Source organism: Neoarius graeffei, chromosome 26, assembly GCF_027579695.1.
Source record: "Neoarius graeffei isolate fNeoGra1 chromosome 26, fNeoGra1.pri, whole genome shotgun sequence".
NCBI classification, from domain to species: Eukaryota; Metazoa; Chordata; class Actinopteri; order Siluriformes; family Ariidae; genus Neoarius; species Neoarius graeffei.
This window is the reverse complement of record NC_083594.1, coordinates 50,735,958-50,757,901: the sequence shown is the minus strand read 5'-3', so window position 1 is coordinate 50,757,901 and position 21,944 is coordinate 50,735,958. Positions and strand designations below refer to the sequence as shown.

Sequence of the window (21,944 nt, the reverse complement as noted above, 5' to 3'; positions counted from 1 at the left end):
GTCTGAAAATGGGGCCGGGTCCCTGAAAACGCCCCGAGTCCTCACACCTGGAAAGAGAGTGTGCCGTTCATCTCAAGAGGTTGCTCTGACCTCTGTTATTCTCTCTCTCTCAGCAGGCATGCTTTGTTCTTTAGATTTGGAGGTTACTGTATCTCCCATCTGCTTGTAGTGACAGGGTGGAGAACACAAAGCCACCACCGGCATGTTTGTGTCTCGCTTTACTCTTCGGCACGACACCCACTTTAGCCCTCACACCTGGGTGTTGTATCTGGTTCCACAAAGCCACTCTGTGTGTGTGTGTGTGTGTGGGGGGGGGGGGATATTGGTTGATCCTAATGGAACGGTGACATGAGAAGGAGAATCACTTGGAGGAGGAACATCTGCTAAAAGAATGTTAATTGGCTCCATGTTCCTCTCTATTGTCCTTTGGTCACGTACTGAATATTTGCAGAGCTAATTTACAGCACTGTGCAGTTCTGATTGGTCAGAACTCAGGCGGTGGTGATTAATTTTCCGGAACAGCAGCCTCACAGCTATAGCGTAGCTGCGAGGCAAATCACAGGTTAATTGAATTGAATTACACGGAACAGGCTCATTGGAATACGTTATCGTTTTGAGAGTTAGAACTTAGAAGAATGTGTTTGGTCGTTCCATGAGGTTTATGGAAGGAGTCTCCAGCGTCAGGGCTTTGTGAATCAGAGGCAAAGCTGTAACTACATTTTTAGACACAGCAAAGTTTTCAGGACAGGATTTATTTATTTGGTCTTGGTAACGTGGAGAGAGAGAGAGAAGTGAAGAGAACTCATTCAGCTCTTTTGTCAGAAGTCAAACTGGAACTCTTGGATTCCTCATTCAAGTAATGAGAAAGAATGACCAGAAAAAAAGCACAATCAGGACTTTTTTTTTTTTTAAATTCACCCTCATTAGATGAGAGTTCGAGTTTACCAACACACTGTTTGTTTATACACACACGATAATATCCATCATGACACCTTTACACATCTCAAAATGTGAGTGTTACAAGCGTGGTTATTATGACAGTTCCTTCTAATTTAGATATAATTACAAGCTTCACCCTGTGATCAAATCAGCCATGTGACTTTTCTCCAGGGACTTGAGCAGGAACCGGCTGCGTTTGATCGAAGGCCTGACCTTTCAGGGCCTTTCCAACCTGGAGGTGTTGAAGCTCCAGAGGAACAACATCAGCAAACTGACAGATGGAGCGTTCTTCGGTCTGGCACGCATGAGGACCCTGTGAGTGCACCACGTTCCTCGATGTATTTAAAGGACTGTGCTGACAGCCGTACAACCGTAATACGCGTCTAAACATCACTCAGTCGATATTCTGCATGACTATTTATTCAGCAGTTCTGGGGGGGGAAATAGTAGAATATTTATAGCGACTGGGGAGAAATCTGCATGCTAAGTCAACAGTCAGGACGTTTTTATATACCGTTTTTGCTGTCGTTAATTAGGGTAATTTCATGTCTGGTATTTAATTATAACGACTGAATTGGAGGAAAGCCAAAACATGGTCTTGGCTTCGTACTCGCAATCATCATCATCGTCATTAAATCTGGGACACATTACTGAAGTTCAAACTCCCCGCCTTCGAGACGTTCACAAGCCAAGTGCAATTTGCGAAATTTCCCTTAATGCTGAATCATATTTAGAACCATCCGTCTTCATTTCTGTGCTCTGACAGGTAAATTACAGCCGGGTTAGTCGTTTAACTGAAATAACCAAGCTCTGGCGTTTTGCTCCCGCAGCCATTTGGACTATAACAGTCTGAAAGAGGTGAACAGTGGCTCTCTGTATGGTCTGCAGTCTCTGCTCCACCTCCATCTGTCCAACAACTCCATCGCAAGCTTCAATCCTGAGGGATGGCGCTTCTGCGAGAGGCTCCGAGAGCTGTGAGCGTCTCCGTTTCCCCTCCCCCTCGCCTTATATCCTGATATCCAACAGCATAAAGTTTTGTAAAAATACAAATTCCAAAGAAACCCAGTTTCATTTACGAGGATTTGTGTTCCTGTAGGCATCTGGGCCATAACAACTTGACGAAGCTGGCTGAGGGCAGTTTTGTGAAGTTGGCCAACTTGCAGACTCTTCAGCTGAGCCACAACTCCATCAGCTATATCGCAGAGGGAGCTTTCAGAGGTCTGAGCTCCTTACGCTTACTGTAAGTGCACATGTTATGATCGGTTTACAATGACGTATGAACCAAATATGTATCTCGTGTTTTTGAGTTTAATAATGTACTGTTATCATGGGGGCGGTACGGTGGTGGTGTAGTGGTTAGCACTGTTGCCTCACCGCAAGAAGGTTCGGAGTTTGAGCCCGAGGGGCCTTTCTGTGTGGAACTTGCATGTCTGTTTGGGTTTCCTCCGGGTGCTCCGGTTTCCTCCAGCAGTCCAAAGACATGCAGGTTAGGCTAATTGGTGACTCTAAATTGACCGTAGGTGTGAGTGTGAATGGTTGTTTGCCTCTCTGTTACCCCTTTTCCACCACATCAGTTCCAGGGCTGGTTCGGGGCGGGTGCTGGTTCACAACTTGTTCAACTTGCGAGCCAGCTGAGAACCAGTTTGCTTTTCCATAGCTCGCGGTGCTAAGGGAAGCCACGTCATTACGTCGCTGTATACGTCAGTTACGTCGCTACGTTTGCATAAACCTTGGCGCGAATATCGAAGCAAAAACAACACGGAAGAAGCAGCAACAACAATAATAATAATAATGATGACTTGGCGTTTGTACAGCTGCTGCTTCTCGTCGCTTAAAAATGGCGATCTTTCGCGGTCTTGTTATTGTTGTTGGTCTTAACAACTCCGCCCCCCCGACGTAAGCGGTTCTTTCCTCTGGCCCAGCAGAGAGTTGGTGCTAGCCTGGAACCGGTTTTTCTGGCCCCACAGCCAGTTCTTTGTCAGTGGAAACAGAAAACCCGGTTCCAAACTAAGCACTGGCCCCGAACCAGCCCTGGAACTGCTTTGGTGGAAAAGGGGCATGTGTCAGCCCTGCGATGATCTGGCGACTTGTCCAGGGTGTACCCCACCTCTCGCCTGTAGTCAGCTGAGATAGGGCTCTAGCTCACCCGCGACCCCGCACAGGATAAACGGTTACGGATAACAGATGGATGGACTCATCATGGCCGTTGAAAATCCGCATCATCTTGGTTGTGGAAAATTGTTGGGAAAGACACCCGAACCATGTGGAACACCAACAGGGGTGCAACCTGTCAGTCAAGACAAGCAGATATCCCTGTTCGAGAGGGAATTTGGAAAATAATCGCGTCAGTTGTTTGAGTGCATTTGCAGATGATTTGGTGGGCAGAGTGTACTCGTACTTGATTGGCTTTGGGGTTCGCCATCAATTTCGTCCAAACCTACACCAACAACAGTCAACAAATATCGCTCTAAAGCATTACTCCTGATGCTGGGTTACCATTAAAACAAGCATAGATGGAACTAGGCCTGTCTTGTAGCCCCTTTAATGCTTTCTGTTTTCTTTGCTTAAGGTACTTAATCTAGAATGACATCTACGGCTTCGAAAGCTGTTATTTTGCAGAGACGTGTTGGGAAAAGTTGCCATTTGTGTTTTGTGTCTTTTTGTGAAAGCTCTTTTCTTCGCTGTTCTTTCGTCTTTGTTGGCTTGTCGGTTCCCACCGGGCTTCCTGGGTGCATGGGCTCCCTGTGCCAGGCATCTCAGGAGAGCCAAGCACTTTTTTTGTTTTTCTTAAAAGAAAACTTGGTTAAAAAATAGAGGGTGTACACACACACACACACACACACACGTGCTTGTGTTTCTTGTGTTGCTTCCTAACTCATTTGCTCTTTCGCCCTCTCTCTCTCTCTCTCTCTCTCTCTCTCTCTCTCACCTAAAGAATTATGCCTTTGCATGAAGGCTTTCTCTCAGTTGGGTGCCAGACCTTGGCCTAAGACCCCCCTCCTTTTTACTTCTGATGGCTGAACCATGGGGGAAGGGGCTCCTCGTGTGGGAATGAGAGGGTCTCTGTTTGACCCCCGCCCCTCCTTTCTTCTCGTCCCTTTCTTCCATCCATTCTCGCCGTCCGTCCCGCTTCATTGCTCGCTCATCCTGCAGCCTGTCCTCCTGTTTGATGTGCTAATCTTTCTACCTCTCTGTGCCTCGGCTGAGTGTTTTCCGTGGGGTTACGTGCGCTTTGCTACTCCGCTCGCTCAGCCATCCTGGTTGTGCTCCCTTTCTTTTTGTCTTCGTTCTTTCTTTTTATCCCTGTATTGTTCGACAAGACAGTTCTAATCTAATCACGGCTTTAGTGTGCGGCATTGAAAGGGAGCAGGGCGAGCTTTAATTGGTACACGCCGGGTGATTGAGGAAGGAGCGGTGGGGGGGACCGGAGGCCCTGGGCACCACCATTAACGACCCGCCGCTCATTTAGGACCAGCCAGCCAGAAAGAAAAGGAAACTGGCAGCCAAGGCAGAGTGAAAGAGAGAGAGAACGAGAAAGAGAGCCAAAGTGGTGTGAATGGGGGAGCTGTCAAGTTGCAATGGAAGTTTGGAGGAATGGGTTTGAAAGAGGGTCTTTGAGTGGTGCACATCGACAAAGCATGTCTCAAAGGGAACATTTTTTTTTTTTTCCTCCTGCATTTGTTCCACTTCTTAAAAAATACTTACAAGTGAAGTCTGAACGAGAAGTAAAGCAAGTGCATTCCGATAGCGAGTGATCGCTGGAGCAGTGTCACAACCAGCCGAGGGAACTTGTAGCCCGACGCTGGCGCGGTCATGGCTTGCCCACTCTGTCTGCTGTGAACCTGCCAACGGCTTCATGGTGCTGAAAGATTGTGGGGCCTGGGTGTGTGTGTGTGTGTGTGTGTGTGTGTCAGTAGCATTCAGCTGTCATACATTATGCATGCGTTAGCCTGTGCATGGCTGTTTTCCACAGCCTCATGCTTCACAAAGGGAAAGAATGCGTTTGGCTGGCGGAGAGAGAGAGAGCAAGAGCAAAACAGACTGAAAGAGCTGGAGGGTGGGGGTAAAGAGAGGAGGAGGGCGGAGAGAGCTCTTCAGACCAGGTGTGTGTCTGGGAGTGTGTGTGTGCAACCTGTGACTCTCAACCATATGCCTGCCAAGAGTATTGAGACGGGGCCAAGACTACTTTACTCCATCTCACTTCACACTCTCTTTCTTTCTCTCTCTGTCTATAGGGAGCTTGACCACAATGACATTTCTGGAACAATCGAGGACACCAGCGGTGCCTTTACAGGCCTGAAGAAACTCCGGAAGCTGTGAGTCTTTTCTCGCATCCTCTTTTCTCTCCTCTCCCAGTAACTCAGATACGAGCCTCAAGCCAGCTCCACGTTAGACTCCTGATCAAAAGCAGGCAAAATCCAAATTTGGGTTTACTTCGTTGAAGCCCATGGAACCCGCATTGGATCGGTTTCATGAGAGATTCCAGATGCTTCTACGTTGTCAAGTGTATAGGGGTGTTCACACGGCAACTTTTACTCCGGTGTAGCGCCGGGGCTGCCCCGGTAGAGCATTCACACGGTACAAAGTTATACCGGTGCAAATCTAACCCTGCTCGAGAGGTGGTTTAAGAAATTTACTCCGGAGTAAATGCTAGTTTGCAGGGCAGCACCGATATAAAATAGGACGTCTGAACGCTACAGGGGTAGACTCGCTACGCGTGAAGAGAGCTGATTACATACGGGCATTGCATAATTTGCATCCTGGTATTTTGCGCTTCCAAAATGGCGAATATCAACAACAGCAGAACTGCGTGTCTTCATCCACGTTGTTTTCCCGGCGCTTGGTGATGCCATGATAACCGGGAAAAGGAAGTACGTTTTCACGCATGCGCATATTTCATTTCCGCATTATTACTGTCGTATAGCACGGTCGCAAAAACTGCCGTGTGAACGCAAGTGGGGCTGCACCGGTGCGAACACGCTTCTCTCTAGTAAGCAGGTTTGTGACGTGTGAACGCTCCACAACATTTACACTGGTGTAAGATATATCGCAACAAAATACATCGGTGCAGCATCGATGCAAATATGTGCCGTGTGAACACCCCTTATGAGAAGTAAGGGGTAAAATCTGACCGATCCTATGAGATTGACATCTTAAACGTTTGTACCTTTGCCCCCTACCTGAAGCACCAGAAAACTTAAACCGTGGCTTTTCTGTTGAACTCTGGTCCAGTACCAAAGGTTCCCATTTGAGTCTTGTTGCTCCCAATGTTTATGGTATTTGCGTAAAATTTTTGCAGCCAATTTGCGCCGCATGGCCAATAACCTGATTAAACCAGGCAACAATAAGCAAAACAGTTGGTTGGAGAGGGCGGCATGGTGGTGTAGTGGTTAGCGCTGTCGCCTCACAGCAAGAAGGTCCGGGTTCGAGCCCCGTGGCCGGCGAGGGCCTTTCTGTGCGGAGTTTGCATGTTCTCCCCGTGTCCGCGTGGGTTTCCTCCGGGTGCTCCGGTTTCCCCCACAGTCCAAAGACATGCAGGTTAGGTTAACTGGTGACTCTAAATTGACCGTAGGTGTGAGTGTGAATGGTTGTCTGTGTCTATGTGTCAGCCCTGTGATGACCTGGCGACTTGTCCAGGGTGTACCCCGCCTTTCGCCCGTAGTCAGCTGGGATAGGCTCCAGCTTGCCTGCGACCCTGTAGAACAGGATAAAGCGGCTACAGATAATGAGATGAGATGAGTTGGTTGGAGATCATAAAGTCCCAGAATTTCTCAAGTTGGTAGAAAATCAACCAGAACTTCGCCAGTTCAGTTGGTATAAATTTAGACAAGTTCTTGTTTTGAATGTGCAGTCTAAAAATGTCCAAAGCTTCCGGGGCGTCTTCAGTCTCTGGATCATAAAGGCCTCTGCATGCTCTTGCGACAAGGCTTTCGCAGATAGCTTTTCGCAGACAGTTGTAATTTATCGTTGAGCGGGGAGTAATAGGCGTGCGCGATGTTATTCACCGCCACAACGCAAGGGGGCGCGAAGTCGCTAGGAGTAGTTGGTGGGTGTAGTTAGTGGAGTGTTTATCCTCCGGTTACTTATAATGACTAGAACTGGAGTCGTATAGATGTACGTACTTCCTCACTTCCTCGATCAACCGCTGTTCGTGCTGCTCCATCTTCGCTCGTGTTTTTAAAAATGCCGGTCGTGAAAACAAAACAAACCGGGAAAGTAGGGAAGCGGAAGTGCGTGTACAGCGGATGTAGAGTGGACCAATCAGAGCCCTCTTGTCTGCGAGGCTTCTGCGGTGGTCACAATTTTTGGGACGTGTGCGCAGAGCGTCTGCGAAGGTGGGGGGGCTACGCAGACACTATCTGCGACACCATCTGCGAGGACTGGGTTGTCAGCATAAATTGGCCTTAACAGTGGAATCTGAGGGACACCTGGTGATTATTACTGTTGAGGAGCTTCTTTAGGACAGGGCTTCCTTGTGCTGGGCTTCCAACTATCTTCTTTGTGGTGAACTGAGGACTTGTGGGCCTTTATCCATTGTATCACACCTTTGGGCACCAAGACATTGATTTTTTTTTTTCCACTTGTCGAGTGCCAAAAACTCTATTTCAGGACCGGTACCCATGGGACCTCATGGTATTTTGGGAAAAACTCTGTCATAGAGGTGTATCGTCAGTAATTTGAGCATGTTGACCAAACCAGACAAGGGAACACGGTGATATCCAAGCACCTTTTCTTTCTGAACTCATCGTCACCGAACCAGAAGTTATACTTCAAGTTTTGTTGGCCAACTCCTTTTCTTCTTTTGATTGCACAGGGGAAACATGCCTTAAGATCTGACAGAAGCTACTGTGAACCCTCCAAGGTTCGGTTGAGAATGCTTGGATAGTAAAAGTGGAATCAGAGGGACGCTATTGGAGGGACTTCTAAGAAGGCTTTCTGTTGTGAATTGAGCAAACTCCCTTGGTCCCCTAGTCAGGCCCTGCAGTCGTGTCAATTAATCCTGAGGGTGTGAAATGGAAGGGTGAAGGGGCATCTGGCTGCATCAAACACCACGTTCGCCCCCTGCCCTTCTCCTTTCATCCTAGGGATGTGCAGCCCTGGCAAAATCCCACTGCAGTCACTAGTTCATGCCGGAGAGCCCATTGAGCCGGCCTGGGAACGAGCGAGAGGATGACAGAACGGAACATCAAAGGGCCTTCTGCCTGCTTTGTGCCTGTGGATGTTCCCATAGAGTGAAACGGATGAGAGGCGGTTGTGCAGTTTCATCAACCGAGTGGATTCTTTGCTGTTGCTTTGTTCCTGTCTTTCTTAGTTGCACATTGATGTGACTGTGAAAATACCCAACGTCCCGTTCCTTTCTTTCACTCTTCAAGAGAGTTAATTCATCTCCCTTTGGACAGATGAAGTTTTTAATCCAATTTATTACGCGTGGATCACCTGAGGTTTAGATGCAGATTCACTCTGCTTTCATAGCATGCTAATGAACAGACAGAAAAGTCCAATTAATTTTTCCATTATTTCCTTTGTTTACTTTCTGAATTCTATAGATAACGCCATCTCTTTCCCGGGCAGTGCAGACATGCATTTTTACTCACCATTAAAACACCAATATAGCTCAAAATCAGTGATGCTGAAGACGCAAAGAACAAATGAAAGCTTATTCACATGGATGTCTCCATAATCTATTCAAACTCCTTCATATTTTTGTCGTGATTACATACAGCAGAGCTGAAGCTCACTGCGGAGGTTTAGGGCAAGGCCCCGGCAGAGCGAGCATCATCGCAAAGCTGGATGGAATTTCAGAATAAGGCCACAGCCAATCTGAGCTCAGCGAGGAGGTTAAGGATGACGCCAGAGAAAAGGAAAGCTCAGCGTGGTGGTCTAGGACAAGGAAGAAGCTCAGGTTGAGGCTGTAGAACGGCTACAGATCAGCACGTGTGTTCGCGACAAAGTCGAAGCAAAGTTCCAAGCTCAGAAGCAGAAGCTCCGAGTTCAGCATGGGCCACAGGAGAAGCCGGGTGGCTGCTCTGGTGATTAGTAGCCAAAGGAGACGAGAGAAGGTGATGTCTGTCTGTCTCTCTCTGTCAGGAGCTGACAGATCCTGTCTCTCCGTCATGTACATCGGCAGAAATCTCACACACTGCTGACAGATATTGCAGGGTGCCTCAGTCTGAAGGAAGGACCTAGTAAGGATCGTGCTGCTTGCAGAGCCAGAATTTGAACAATAGCATCCAACATGCCAACACCACAAATGAATACGACGAGCCAAGATTCTGGAAGCATGACCACCAGTTAGCCTCAAACTACTTCACATGTCCTCACTGATTCTTGTGGAGAATTTTTTTTCCCCACACATTCAAACACAAGAATTAGTTTAAAGAGGAACCAATGTAACTTGACGGTTTAGTTGGCCAACTTGGGGTTGATTTCAATTGAAGAGAAGACGGAATCGGTGACAATTGTCTTTTTTACCTCTCAACAAGAACGAAGAGTTTGCCAGATTGGTGGTTAACCAGCTTACTGCAACAAAATGGCTGAATGGCTCATTGACAATGGATATTAAATTTCTTCAACTACAAGAGGACAAAAGTCTGCACCACGAACGAGTGAATCTTGATTTCAAAACCATTGTTGAAGAAGGTATAACGAAATAGAAACCGGTCTGCAATGAGCAGGTACCAGCAAATTCCTGGGGGTCTTCAAGTCTCGTATCCAGAATGGGATACGTGGGATTCGCCTCCGAGAAGGCTGCAAGCGGCTTGTTTAGCATTTGATAGCCAGCCCGTGACAAGGCCACTTATTAATCGAGAAGCTTCCCGCTCGTTCTCTCACCGAAGCCTCTTTTCGTGAGTTTGCCCCCGTCCTGTCATCAGTGGTACATTCTAATAAAGATAAAAGTGAGCTTTGAAGGGCAGTGTGGGAATCCCAATCTCTCGTCCTCTTCCTAATCTCTCCAGTTTGAATTTCCAATACCCCAATGTCTTATCAGATTAAACTCCACTAATTGTGCTCTCTCTCTGTCTCGCTCCTCAGCTTCTTTAATTTATGACATGCTCCCCATTTTCTCCTTGTCCCATCCTTCTCCTATCTCTTGGAAACACAGGACGCTGTTCGGAAACAGGATCAAGTCGGTGGCCAAGAAAGCCTTCTCAGGCCTGGAAGCCCTCGAGCACCTGTGAGTATCCCAGAATGCATCGCGGCCACTGGCGCACTCTGCCAAAAACAGATGCTTGAGAGGGCTGCTAGCAATTTAATAGCGTCTTTGTAAAAGGAGAAGAGCGAGGCTGTGGGTTTTTTTTTTTTTTTTTTTGCACAGCCAGCTGCTTGCAGTCTCGCTCCAGCCAGCTTTAGCCTTTTCTCCCTTTGCGAGACGAACATTTTGTCAAAGAAATGGAATTTAGTCTTGGAGAAGCAGCTTGAGGGTACAGACTTAGTTAAATACACTGGCCTCTTTCTACCTTGGCGAAAGCAAACTTTTATACAAATACAAGCTGGCATACATGTGTGTACGAGACAGAGAGAGAATGTGTATGTACTGTGTTTACTTTGGGAACGCTCCAATATCATCTCTGTCGCGTCCGAACAGAAACCTGGGCGGAAATGCCATCCTTTCCATCCTCCCAGACGCCTTCAACAATATGAAGAACCTCCGCACCCTGTGAGTCCCATATTCAGAATATCAGAGCACACACCGACATGCTTTGGAGTCATTTAATGCGTTTTTATTTTCTCAAAACTCAAATTTATTAGCGGTTAGTGTTTAAACAGAGGCAAAACTGTGTTTTAATTCTCTCGCTCAGTCTGATAGTCTCCTTAAAAATCTCTCTTTGTGTCTCCAGCGAGATCTTGAGCGATAGTTTCCTGTGCGATTGCCAGCTGCACTGGTTTCCTGAGTGGGTGGTGGCGCGAGAGCTCCAGGCTGGCGTCCACGCCACGTGCGCACACCCCGAGAGCCTGAAGGGCACCAGCATCTTCCAAGCTCCAGCACAGAGCTTCGTTTGTGGTGGGCATCATTGCGCGTTCTGTTACATTACATACTCCAGTCCTGATGGACTTAATGACTTGGATTAAGTGTGTTAGGTTTGGGTTTGGACCAGTCTCGACTGGAGATTTTGATCTGACACGATTTGACATCCATGGAAATATAGGACTGATTGTCAGGAATCCAGCACATCAAGTCACGCAAAACTTTTAGTCACAAGTTGTTAGTCGAGAATACACAATTACTCACAAATCTGTACGACATTGGAATCTTTGAGTGTCCTGGACGCATGCCACTTCTTTAACCCGCTGACTTGTGCATGTTCTCCTGCCCCCTGATAGATGACCTACCCAAGCCTCAGATTCTGGTTCATCCCACACCGACAGCCGGCGTGTTGGGCAAAGACGTGCGTTTAACGTGCATGGCGGTCAGCAGCAGCAGCTCGCCCATGACCTTCACATGGCGGAAAGACCAGGAGCCCCTGCCTCATGCCCACGTCGAGAACTTCGCCCACTCTCCCTCCAGAGACGGAGCAGGCATCATGGAGTACACAACTGTCCTCCATCTCCGCAACGTCAAGTTCGAGGACGAGGGCCGCTACCAATGCGTCATCTCCAATCACTTCGGCTCCACCTACTCCAACAAGGCGCGACTCAGCATCAGCGGTACGTTTTATTTTTACACTTTAAGGGGCAGTGGGAGCTGTATTTGAAGTTATCTTATCTTCAATATGATGTTTGGGTTTTTTTTCAGTTGACGTTACTCTTTACACTGTACCAGAGCTAGCTACTCGGCTAATTTACATCTGTGATGTCTGGGCGTGATAATAAATGCTAATGTCATATTTTACATATCTACCGCACGAAGCATGAACTCTAAACCAAGAACTGGCCCAAAGATCAGCCACCGAATTAACGAACAGCTTTCCCAAACCATACAACCGAAACCTGGAATGGTGGCCAAAAAAAGCACGATTCCAGTTTTCTGGTGCCGTAGGTTCCTGTAGTTATGGAGTGGAAAAATGTCCCGAAGTGAAACAAAACATAAACGCTCATGTTTTTAATGAAGAAGTGTGTTACCACATGTTGCCGTTTCAGATCACTTCATCCTGATAGCATTTAGGTTCGGGAATTATTTGCAAACTTAAAGAACAGACCTGGACTTAGCTTCAGGACAGAAATGTGATGAGTGGCCCTCCCTCCCTCCCTCCCTCTTTCCTGACCGCTCTGTCCAAGCACATTTGGGACAAATTGATTTAGCGCCGATGCTGTGCAGACAGTGACTCTTGCACAGCCTATCAGCCAGTCCAGCAGATGCAAATTGATTGTATTTAGACATTTTATTCTATTTATTGATTTATGTCATGGCTTCATGTCGAACCCATTTCCCAAATCCAACTGAATTAGTCTGTGTTTCATGCAGGAATAAATTTGTCCTTGGCTAATTCTTCACTTTTTCCATACACACATCCACAGTGCTACCTTCCTTTGTGAAGACCCCAAGTGACCTCACCATCCGAGCTGGCGCGAAGGCTCGTCTGGAGTGCGCGGCGAAAGGTTATCCACCTCCGCAGGTTGCTTGGCAGAAAGACGGTGGGACAGATTTCCCAGCAGCCCGTGAGCGGCGCATGGAGGTGATGCCTGACGATGACGTGTTCTTCATCATGCAAGTGAAGCCTGAGGACATGGGTGTGTACAGCTGCACGGCCAGAAACACGGCGGGCATGATCTCTGCCAACGTCACGCTCACCGTGCTGGGTAAGGGTTTGGTTTAATCTAAACACAGAGTTCTGTTGAGTTTCATTGAAAGACTGAGAAAGTCCTGCTGGGTTTACATTACGTTACAGGCATTTAGCAGACACTCTTATCCAGAGCGACGTACAACACGCCCGGAGCAGTCTGGAGAGCAGTTGGGCGTTAGGTGCCTTGCTCAAGGATACTTCAGACATTCCTGCTGGTCCAGGGAATCGAACCGATGACCTTTTGATCCCAAAGCTGCTTCTCTAACCATGAGGTTATGTCGGTTTAGACACTGAGAGAAAGTCCTGCTGGGTTTAGTCGAAACACACAGAGAAAATCCTCTTGGGTTTAGTCTAGACACAGAGAAAGTCCTGTCGGGTTTAGTCTAGACACCGAGAGAAAGGCCTGTTGGGTTTAATCCAGGCACTGAGGGAACGGCCTGTTGGGTTTCATCCCGGCACTGAGGGAACGGCCTGTTGGGTTTAGTCCATGCACTGAGAGAACGGCCTGTTGGGTTTAACTGAAACACACAGAGAAAATAATCTTGGGTTTAGTCTAGACACTGAGAGAAAGGCCTGTTGGGTTTCGTCCCGGCACCGAGGAAACGTCCTGTCGGGTTTAGTCCGGGCACTGAGGGAACGTCCTGTCGGGTTTAGTCCGGGCACGGAGGGAACGTCCTGTCGGGTTTAGTCCGGGCACTGAGGGAACGTCCTGTCGGGTTTCGTCCCGGCACTGAGGGAACGGCCTGTCGAGTTTAGTCTAGACACTGAGAGAAAGGCCTGTCGGGTTTTGTCCCAGCACTGAGGGAACGGCCTGTCGGGTTTAGTCCATGCACTGAGAGAACGACCTCTTGGGTTTAGTCCGGGCACTGAGAGAACTGCCTGTTGGGTTTAGTCCTGGCACTGAGAGAACTGCCTGTTGGGTTTAGTCCTGGCACTGAGAGAACTGCCTGTTGGGTTTAGTTGGAACACACAGATAAAATAATCTTGGGTTTAGTCTAGACGTTGATATAAAGTCCTGTCGGGTTTAGTCTAGACACTGAGGGAACGGTCTGTCGGGTGTAGTCCGGGCACTGAGGGAACGACCTGTCAGGTTTAGTTGAAACACAGATAAAATAATCTTGGGTTTAGTCTAGGCACTGCTATGAACGGCCTGTCAGGTTTAGTCCGGGCACTGAGAGAACGGCCTGTTGGGTTTAGTTGAAACACACAGAGAAAATAATCTTGGGTTTAGTCTAGACACTGCTATGAACGGCCTGTCGGGTTTCGTCCTGACACTGAGGGAACGGCCTGTCGGGTTTAGTCTGGGCACTGAGGGAACGGCCTGTCGGGTTTAGTCCGGGCACTGAGGGAACGGCCTGTCGGGTTTACACACTGAAATAAGGTTCTGTTGGGTTTAGTTTAGCAGAGATAGTCCTGCTGGGTTTTTATACACTCAGAAAGAAAATCATTTTGAGCTTCGAAAGCTGCTGGGATTTGGCCAAACCCAGATCCTCTCCGCTGCATGAAAGAATGTTTTGAGTTTTGGTCTCGCTGGTGCAGCTGTGGCCTTGTTTCTGGGGTGAGAGGTGAAAGGGCGGAGAGGTCACAGAGAGGCCGGGGGACAGGACGGAGGGCTTTAGCAGTGGGATCTAAGAGCTTTTCTCAGGCCTGAGTTCAGCTGCTGATTACTGCTGCAGCGACAGTCTCAGATTCTTCAGTAACGGAGGCGATGCTGAACACAAACTCATCACCACCCAACACAGCTACCTGCAGGCGACCTTCAGACATGAAGCCAAATCAGACACTACACTTGGGTGATTTCTATCTCATCTTTTCTTTCAAAACTAAAATCATGACTTTGGACTTTTTTTTTACTCCAAATATAAACAACTGTATTTTTTTTTCGGTTTTCACACGATGTAAACAATACCATACTTTGGAGGCATAAACTGCTTACATCTTTTCTACCCAGAAAGTTGACCAGGAATCCAGGATCTTTTGGGATGTTCCCATCCAAGGAACCAGGGCCAGTTAGAGCTCATGGATTGTAGTTCATGGAAATAGTTTAGTCCCATCACCAAGGAACTTCTGAGGTGACGCTTGCCTTACAGAACGTTGCTTATTGGTCAGACAGAGCAAACAAGTGACAACTAAAGCTTGTTTTGTGTTCTAGGTGGTGGAGCTCGAACATTTTTTCAAAACAATTTCCATGATTTTGTTCTTAGTTGGCGCTTTTCTTGATGAAATGAAGACATTCGTGTAATCGTGATTCACTACCCTTCTTCATTTGTGATTGGCTGAAGCTAAAATCTCCCCCGTGTATCTGTGTGCCCTCCTCAGAAATGCCCCACCTGCTGCAGGGGATGGAGGACCGGAGTGTGGTGCTGGGCGAGGCGGTGGCGCTGCAGTGCAAGGCCGTGGGTAGCCCCCCTCCACGTATCACATGGCTGCGGAGTGGCGAACCACTGCAGCCCAGTGAGCGACACCACTTCACCCACGCCAACCAGCTCCTGGTGATCAGCAGCACCACACCGGAGGACGCCGGCCGCTACACGTGCGTCATGTCCAACCCTCTCGGGACGGAGCGTGCCCAGTGCAGCCTGACCGTAATCCAGCGCCCTGGTGCCAACTGCCAAGTGAACGCCAATTCAGGGGCAGTCACCATAGGCATCGTCGTGATCGCCGTGGTGACGAGTGTCGTGGCGACCTCTTTGGTGTGGGTGTGCATCATCTACCAGACGAGGAAGAAGAGCGAAGAGTGCAGCGTCAACACGGGTGCGTAGCAGAACTCGGCTAGTCTTTTAAATACTTCACGACCTCAGAGGTCTGTCCTTTTGAGGAGTAAAAAACGCGAAAGTTTTTCCTTGTCATTTCCGACAGATGAGACCATCGTTCCTCCTGATGTCCCAAGCTACCTGTCCTCACAGGGGACGCTATCTGAGAGGCAGGACGTGTGCATAAGAGTCGAGTCCAGCGGAGGATCCCAGCCAAGTGGCCACACACACAGCAACGGTGAGCCTTCTTTACAGTAAAACGTAAAGCCTAGGTCACAACCGGACGTACGATTTTTTGGCATTTCCCAAATCGCTGCGTTTTTTTTGTTCGTGGAGAAAGACGCACGTTGGCCGTACGTTTGTCTTGCAACCTGAAAAAACGTAAGCGCCCGTAGAGTTTGTTTGACATGACGAAGAACCTCTGCGGCCGGTCTACGGCTCGAAAATCAGCACGTCACGCGCGCCCTCCGTGCGTTTCTTGCGTTTTTTGTATGTAGACCGGCCGTAGGAGCACGTACGGCCGGTTGCGACCGAGGCTTAATGCAGCTGGGATCAGAACTATGGCTCGATGGGGGACGCTTGCTTACTTACAAGGACTAAAAAGTTTCAGGAGTGCCTCTTCTGTTGCACATCTTGGGCTCGACCTTGGCTAGAGGTCGGATTTAGGGTCTACCTTGCTCTAGTCAATAAAAGATAGAAAAAATGTTATCTTTTCAGTGTCGGAACATGAACTCGTCACTTCCTTCCTTCACCTTTCAGGAGGTTTTGATGTTCCAGTCCTGTGTACTGACTGCATGGAAAACGGTAACAGTTACTCCAGGCCATCAGACTACCTCTGCCAGGGCATTACACCTCCTTCAGGAACGGAGTACCAGCAGATACAGCCTCCGTCGACCTTCAGCGGCCATAAGATGAGCGACGGGCACTGTATCGGCACGCCAAACGGAGTCAGGAGGGAGGCGACACCGACGGCGCACAAGAAACAAGGCGATCGAAAAGGTGAGAGTGAGAAAACCAGCAGTCGAGCTTGATTGCTCAATATCCGGGTGTCATACTTTCAGCGAGTTTGATAGATTGTGTTCCACCCACGGCTCGTAAATCAAGCGCAACGTTCACGTCTATCACCACCTGATGAAGGAACCTTCTGTCCTGTCATCAGGTGGGTGGAATGATTTAGCTTGGCTTGGGTTTATTAACACACACGGTGTGCACAGCACATTCCGTGGCCTCGGGGCTGAACCAGGGAACAGGCGAGAGTCTCAAAGACAGAGTTCGAATCAGTTTACTGAAATTTAAACTCTCGAGGCCGTGCTACAGATCCTCATATTGCTGAAGAAAGAAATACGCTCAAACATAAGACAGCTAAGCTTGTCTTTTATCATTAAATACTGAAAATCCCTCGGCTACTCGAGTAGAACCAAACACGACAACAAGGAGAACCAGGATTGTTCAGCCTGTACAGATCAACAATACTGGAAAATGATCCGAAGCGTGTATGCTTCGGAGAGACGGTTTACGCACGCACGCAGGTAGGTTTGACACAAACTGCAGACGAACTTACAGCAATCACGACGGCCTGCTATGTTTCCAAAAGGACAAATGAATCCGTTTGATAATATTTTTTTTTATTCTATCCACATTCACTGGGTATGAGAAATCGCACGCTCTGACCGAATAAAAACACTACTCGAAAACAAAACCGCAAAAAAATACAAAAAGCAGCAAAATATGGAATGAAAGTATTTGATGGTAAGAACGTACCTTTTTTTTTTTTAATTTATTCTTCAAGAATTATTATTGCAGCATTTTTCACAAATTGCTCCTGTCATTTCTCCGGTTTGTTTACATTCTTTAAGTATTAAAACTTGTTTTATTTATATTTATATATATATATATATATATATATATATATAAAATTATCTGTAGCCGCTTTATCCTTCTACAGGGTCGCAGGCAAGCTGGAGCCTATCCCAGCTGACTACGGGCGAAAGGCGGGGTACACCCTGGACAAGTCGCCAGGTCATCACAGGGCTGACACATAGACACAGACAACCATTCACACTCACATTCACACCTACGCTCAATTTAGAGTCACCAGTTAACCTAACCTGCATGTCTTTGGACTGTGGGGGAAACCGGAGCACCCGGAGGAAACCCACGCGGACACGGGGAGAACATGCAAACTCCGCACAGAAAGGCCCTCGCCGGCCACGGGGCTCGAACCCGGACCTTCTTGCTGTGAGGCGACAGCGCTAACCACTACACCACCGTGCCGCCCCTATATATATATATATATATATATATATTTTTATTTTTTATTAGGGCTGGGCGATATGGCTGAAATCTGTATCACGATATAAGTGTTTCATATTGGTCGATATCGATAATTATTGAAATATTTTATGACCTATTTAAAATAAGGACCAGGAGGGAACAATACTAAATTCAAACATTTATTTTAAACTTAAACTTCCTCTGACAGCCAATAAGCAAGGAATGTCAACACGCATGTTCAATGTTACGATCACAACAAAAACTGAGCAATTATCTATAATAAAGTGCTTAAAAAACTCGTGTTATAAAAACATGAGCAAAGTGTTAAATGTAAACATAGCAAAACCTGCTATGTGAGAAGGACTGTCATTTTTCATTTTTTACTGCAAAAAAAGCTCACCCTCTGGTGAATAACATTTAAAAACATGCAGTGCTTTATAAACATAAAAGAAATTGAGTGAAACTGAGGTAGACTTGAACTATTCAAGTATATTTTCATTGAAGGTTTAATAAAATAAAAATAGTTTTGTAAACATAGAAGAAATTAAAGTAAAACTGAGATAGACTTAAGACTTTAGATCTGTAACATTTGACCTTACTGACTTTATCCACAATTTCCTCGCTCGTTCCGGCACTCATCTTTCTTTTCTTGGCCACGCTGTTTCTGGAAAAAAATAAACACGACCACGAGACAACGAGATGGCACAACCAAACGCAATACTGTTACATGATTGGCTGTCACTCCCTGTGCGTTGCTAGGCACCAGAGGACGAGTGCCTTTGCTCATGCAACCAAGCTTGCTTTGCAACAACAGTTGATTGAAAGCGGACCTAAACCAGAGAGAGCTCTGGCTAACGCTTGTTTCTTGGGAAAAAAAATTCTATCGAAACGTTCTATCGAACGCATTTTCTATTGATATCAAGTATGTGTCTATCGCGATACGTATCGTTATTTTATTGCCCAGCCCTTATATATATATATATATATATATATATATATATATATCTCTCATCTCATTATCTGTAGCCGCTTTATCCTTCTACAGGGTCGCAGGCGAGCTGGAGCCTATCCCAGCTGACTACGGGCGAAAGGCGGGGTACACCCTGGACAAGTCGCCAGGTCATCACAGGGCTGACACATAGACACAGACAACCATTCACACTCACATTCACACCTACGCTCAATTTAGAGTCACCAGTTAACCTAACCTGCATGTCTTTGGACTGTGGGGGAAACCGGAGCACCCGGAGGAAACCCACGCGGACACGGGGAGAACATGCAAACTCCGCACAGAAAGGCCCTCGCCGGCCACGGGGCTCGAACCCAGGACCTTCTTGCTGTGAGGCGACAGCGCTAACCACTACACCACCGTGCCGCCCATATATATATATATATATATATATATAAATAAATAAAATAAGACTGGTTCAAAAGCTCAAAGAAGTTTGAAAATTGAAGAACTAAATAAATGTCTAAAGCTTTTCTATACCTTGACACAACGGCACTTTTTTTTGTACAATCAACACAAGTCAATTTGTGCCGCCATCGATAGGTTAAGAAGTCTGACGAAACGGAAATGATTTTGTCGGACATTTCGTCTAAAAAGTTTTTATTTATCGACTTTGCAAAAAATAAAAATGCTCACTTTTTTACAAAATCCAGTGAGTGTGGATAGAATAAAACAGTTATTCCATTCAATCTCATCATACATGGCTTATAACCAACTTGGAGCTACGCGCCTCTTCAGCTCATGTACGACTCGATTTCGTGGAATAACTTAAATGTCCACAAAACCAACTTTACTATAAAGCAATCACGGATTTAGTTTCCCTGGAGCTCGAACTCCAGAACGAGCTCTTACCAAATAGATTACCAATTACTCAAACTACATCGCAGAGTCTAGGTTTTGTTTCAGTATTGTTTAAACAGGTTATAACAATTCAACTGAAGTGCTCGTTTTTTTTTTTTTTCTGTCTTAGGATCTGTTACGAGCAGGACAGGAACACCATCTCCAAGCGAGAGCCACCATCGGCCCGCAAAGCCGTGCTCCGTTCCCGACACCTGCACGGACGCTGAGCTCACAAAAACTCTCTTACCCAACGGCCACACGCACTCGAGTGAGACCGCCCCCCTCAGGCGGGCGAGTGACTAGCACGTCGTGGAATACCAAGCGAAGACTGTCGTATTGCTATTTTTGTATCCTGTTTGCACTGTGAACTGCTACCTCACACCGAGGGGCGCACGTGGAGCTCGTCCTGCGTCTGATCGCGGAGTCTAGGCGTCCGGGTTTGAAGGCGAAGCTTGAACGCGGGACCGTTCGCGTCCCAGTCCGAGCGTTACACCTGTACATAGTGTTTAAATCCTCCTCAGGGAGGCTTCGTTCACACCGCTGCAAAAAAGGGAAAAAAAAAAAATTGTGACTTGCATTTGAAGCATGTTAATGTAGGGAATATTGTATGATACAACAGAGTGCTATAATGTTGGACTTTAAATTGTACATAAGAGTTTTCATATATATCTATATCTATATTATTATTCTATAACTTTTACAGAAGAGTATTTGAATCTATTCTGTGCATGGTCCGATCAGAGTGATGCTATTTTTCCTCTTTTTATAATCCTCCCAGCCCTGGTGCCTTACAGCATGAACAAAGAATCTGTCGTCTGTCTCTCAGGCCGAGACTCCTCGTTCGCGAAACGGAAAGTTTTCCTGCACTTGAAATTGAGATAAACATCATCGTCTCCAGCTACCAAGAACCCAACGGTTCATATTTGCTGGTCTTGATTCAAACTCTTTAGGCCCGGTATGGTACAATACAATCGAGGGTTGGTGAAGAAACGCAAATCAGCACTTTGGTAGGAAGAACAGGGAGATCCAACACCATTCTCAAGATTTAAACGTGTCGGAAGGTTGAAATTTTCAGACTTTTTCTCTTCGATAAATCCTGAACTCAAACAGAAATGCGTAAGCAGCCGATTTGGACAATTTCACAGGTGAGACCGACGAACTGTTGAGGTTGAAAGTGAGATTTATATCATTTTTACAGCCTTAAATCTGAAAAACAGAAAGAAAAAAAAAGGTTCAGCTCTTCCATGTGCAAAATGGTAGTCCAGTGGTACACAAACTGTACTATTCTGGTTTTTTTTTTTAAATCAAGGAAAGCAATGTGAATGTGAACACCTCAGAAGAAGAAAAAAAAAAGTCCATTTATGAAACGTGTGCTAACAAAGCACTGTTAGACATTTCTTAGCGTATAATAAAAGGGATAACGACAAAGATAAACTTTACTTACAGAAGAAAAGGGCATCATTATCTGTGTTATCTCGTGTTCAGGAGTTTTTAATGTCCACACACAGGGAATGGCCAGTATCTTCAGTCAACACCATTAGCTCACGCTACATCAACGTTACTAAACGCCTCATTAGCTAACATTAACGCTAGCCTCAAAAACAAATAATAGGTCTTAAGCAAATAACTCAAACCTGCCAGGCTTTTTCAGCTGATGCGTTTTCTTTTGTTTTTCCACAGAAACGAAACTGATGGAATATATCTGTTTGTTTGTTTTTTTTCTGTAGGAGTTAGCTCGCTATCTATCGGTCACTCTGTTACCCAACTAACTGGTTTACCAAGCTAGATTTTAGCTAACCAGCTAACTCGGAATGAAGAGAAGAGATCTCTGCTTCGTGTTGTTCTCGGAAATATGAACAGGTTTGAGCCGATCATTTCCAACAGCTCGCATGGTGTAGCAGACTTCACCTTCCTGTCAGACTAATTTATTGAAAAGAAAAGAAAAGAACTCGTACGGCTGTACATTTGCAATGCTGAAAATGTTGCCGTGTGGCAAGTTGACATGTCTATTAAAATCACATTCTTGCTCTTGGACTTTTGTTGTCTGAATTTAGTTGTCGTTTAAAACTCCATCGAGTTTCATTCTCAGTTAGGTTTAGATGTTTGAGAGTGAAAAAATACCCAAGACAGCAGCATATTAAATGGAAATGTGGGAAAGGGTGCAATTATTTTATCAATTGTTTATTGATGAGTTAAAAAAAAAAATCTGGGAAGGGTGCTGAGACAGGAAAATAATTAACAGTGTAATGTGATGAATCAGTTAGTCAACACCCAGAACTTGATTATCTTCCAATATACCGTAGCGCTTTATTCTTCTAACACTGACCATTCAAAAAAAGCACGATGTCTTTTTTTTTTTTTTCCTCTCTTCAAGAAGTTACTCAGAAAATGAAAACGCAGATTTGC

The 21,944-nt window shown here is 46.3% G+C and overlaps 1 protein-coding gene across 3 annotated transcripts in view; it reads left to right on the top strand.

The window, feature by feature from the left end:
* lrig1 (leucine-rich repeats and immunoglobulin-like domains 1) overlaps window positions 1-21,572 on the top strand; it is a 74,855-nt gene extending 53,283 nt beyond the window's left edge. For all 3 annotated transcript variants that reach the window (XM_060910049.1, XM_060910050.1, XM_060910048.1), the window contains exons 6-18: window positions 1,111-1,254; window positions 1,770-1,913; window positions 2,036-2,179; window positions 5,175-5,255; window positions 10,043-10,114; window positions 10,526-10,597; window positions 10,779-10,942; window positions 11,263-11,586; window positions 12,397-12,678; window positions 14,982-15,416; window positions 15,522-15,653; window positions 16,175-16,414; window positions 19,669-21,572. In XM_060910049.1, the coding sequence (XP_060766032.1) occupies window positions 1,111-1,254; window positions 1,770-1,913; window positions 2,036-2,179; window positions 5,175-5,255; window positions 10,043-10,114; window positions 10,526-10,597; window positions 10,779-10,942; window positions 11,263-11,586; window positions 12,397-12,678; window positions 14,982-15,416; window positions 15,522-15,653; window positions 16,175-16,414; window positions 19,669-19,841 (2,407 nt within the window). In that variant the 3' untranslated portion in view covers window positions 19,842-21,572. The remainder of the gene's footprint in view (window positions 1-1,110; window positions 1,255-1,769; window positions 1,914-2,035; window positions 2,180-5,174; window positions 5,256-10,042; window positions 10,115-10,525; window positions 10,598-10,778; window positions 10,943-11,262; window positions 11,587-12,396; window positions 12,679-14,981; window positions 15,417-15,521; window positions 15,654-16,174; window positions 16,415-19,668) is intronic.
* The last annotated feature ends 372 nt before the right edge of the window (window positions 21,573-21,944 follow it).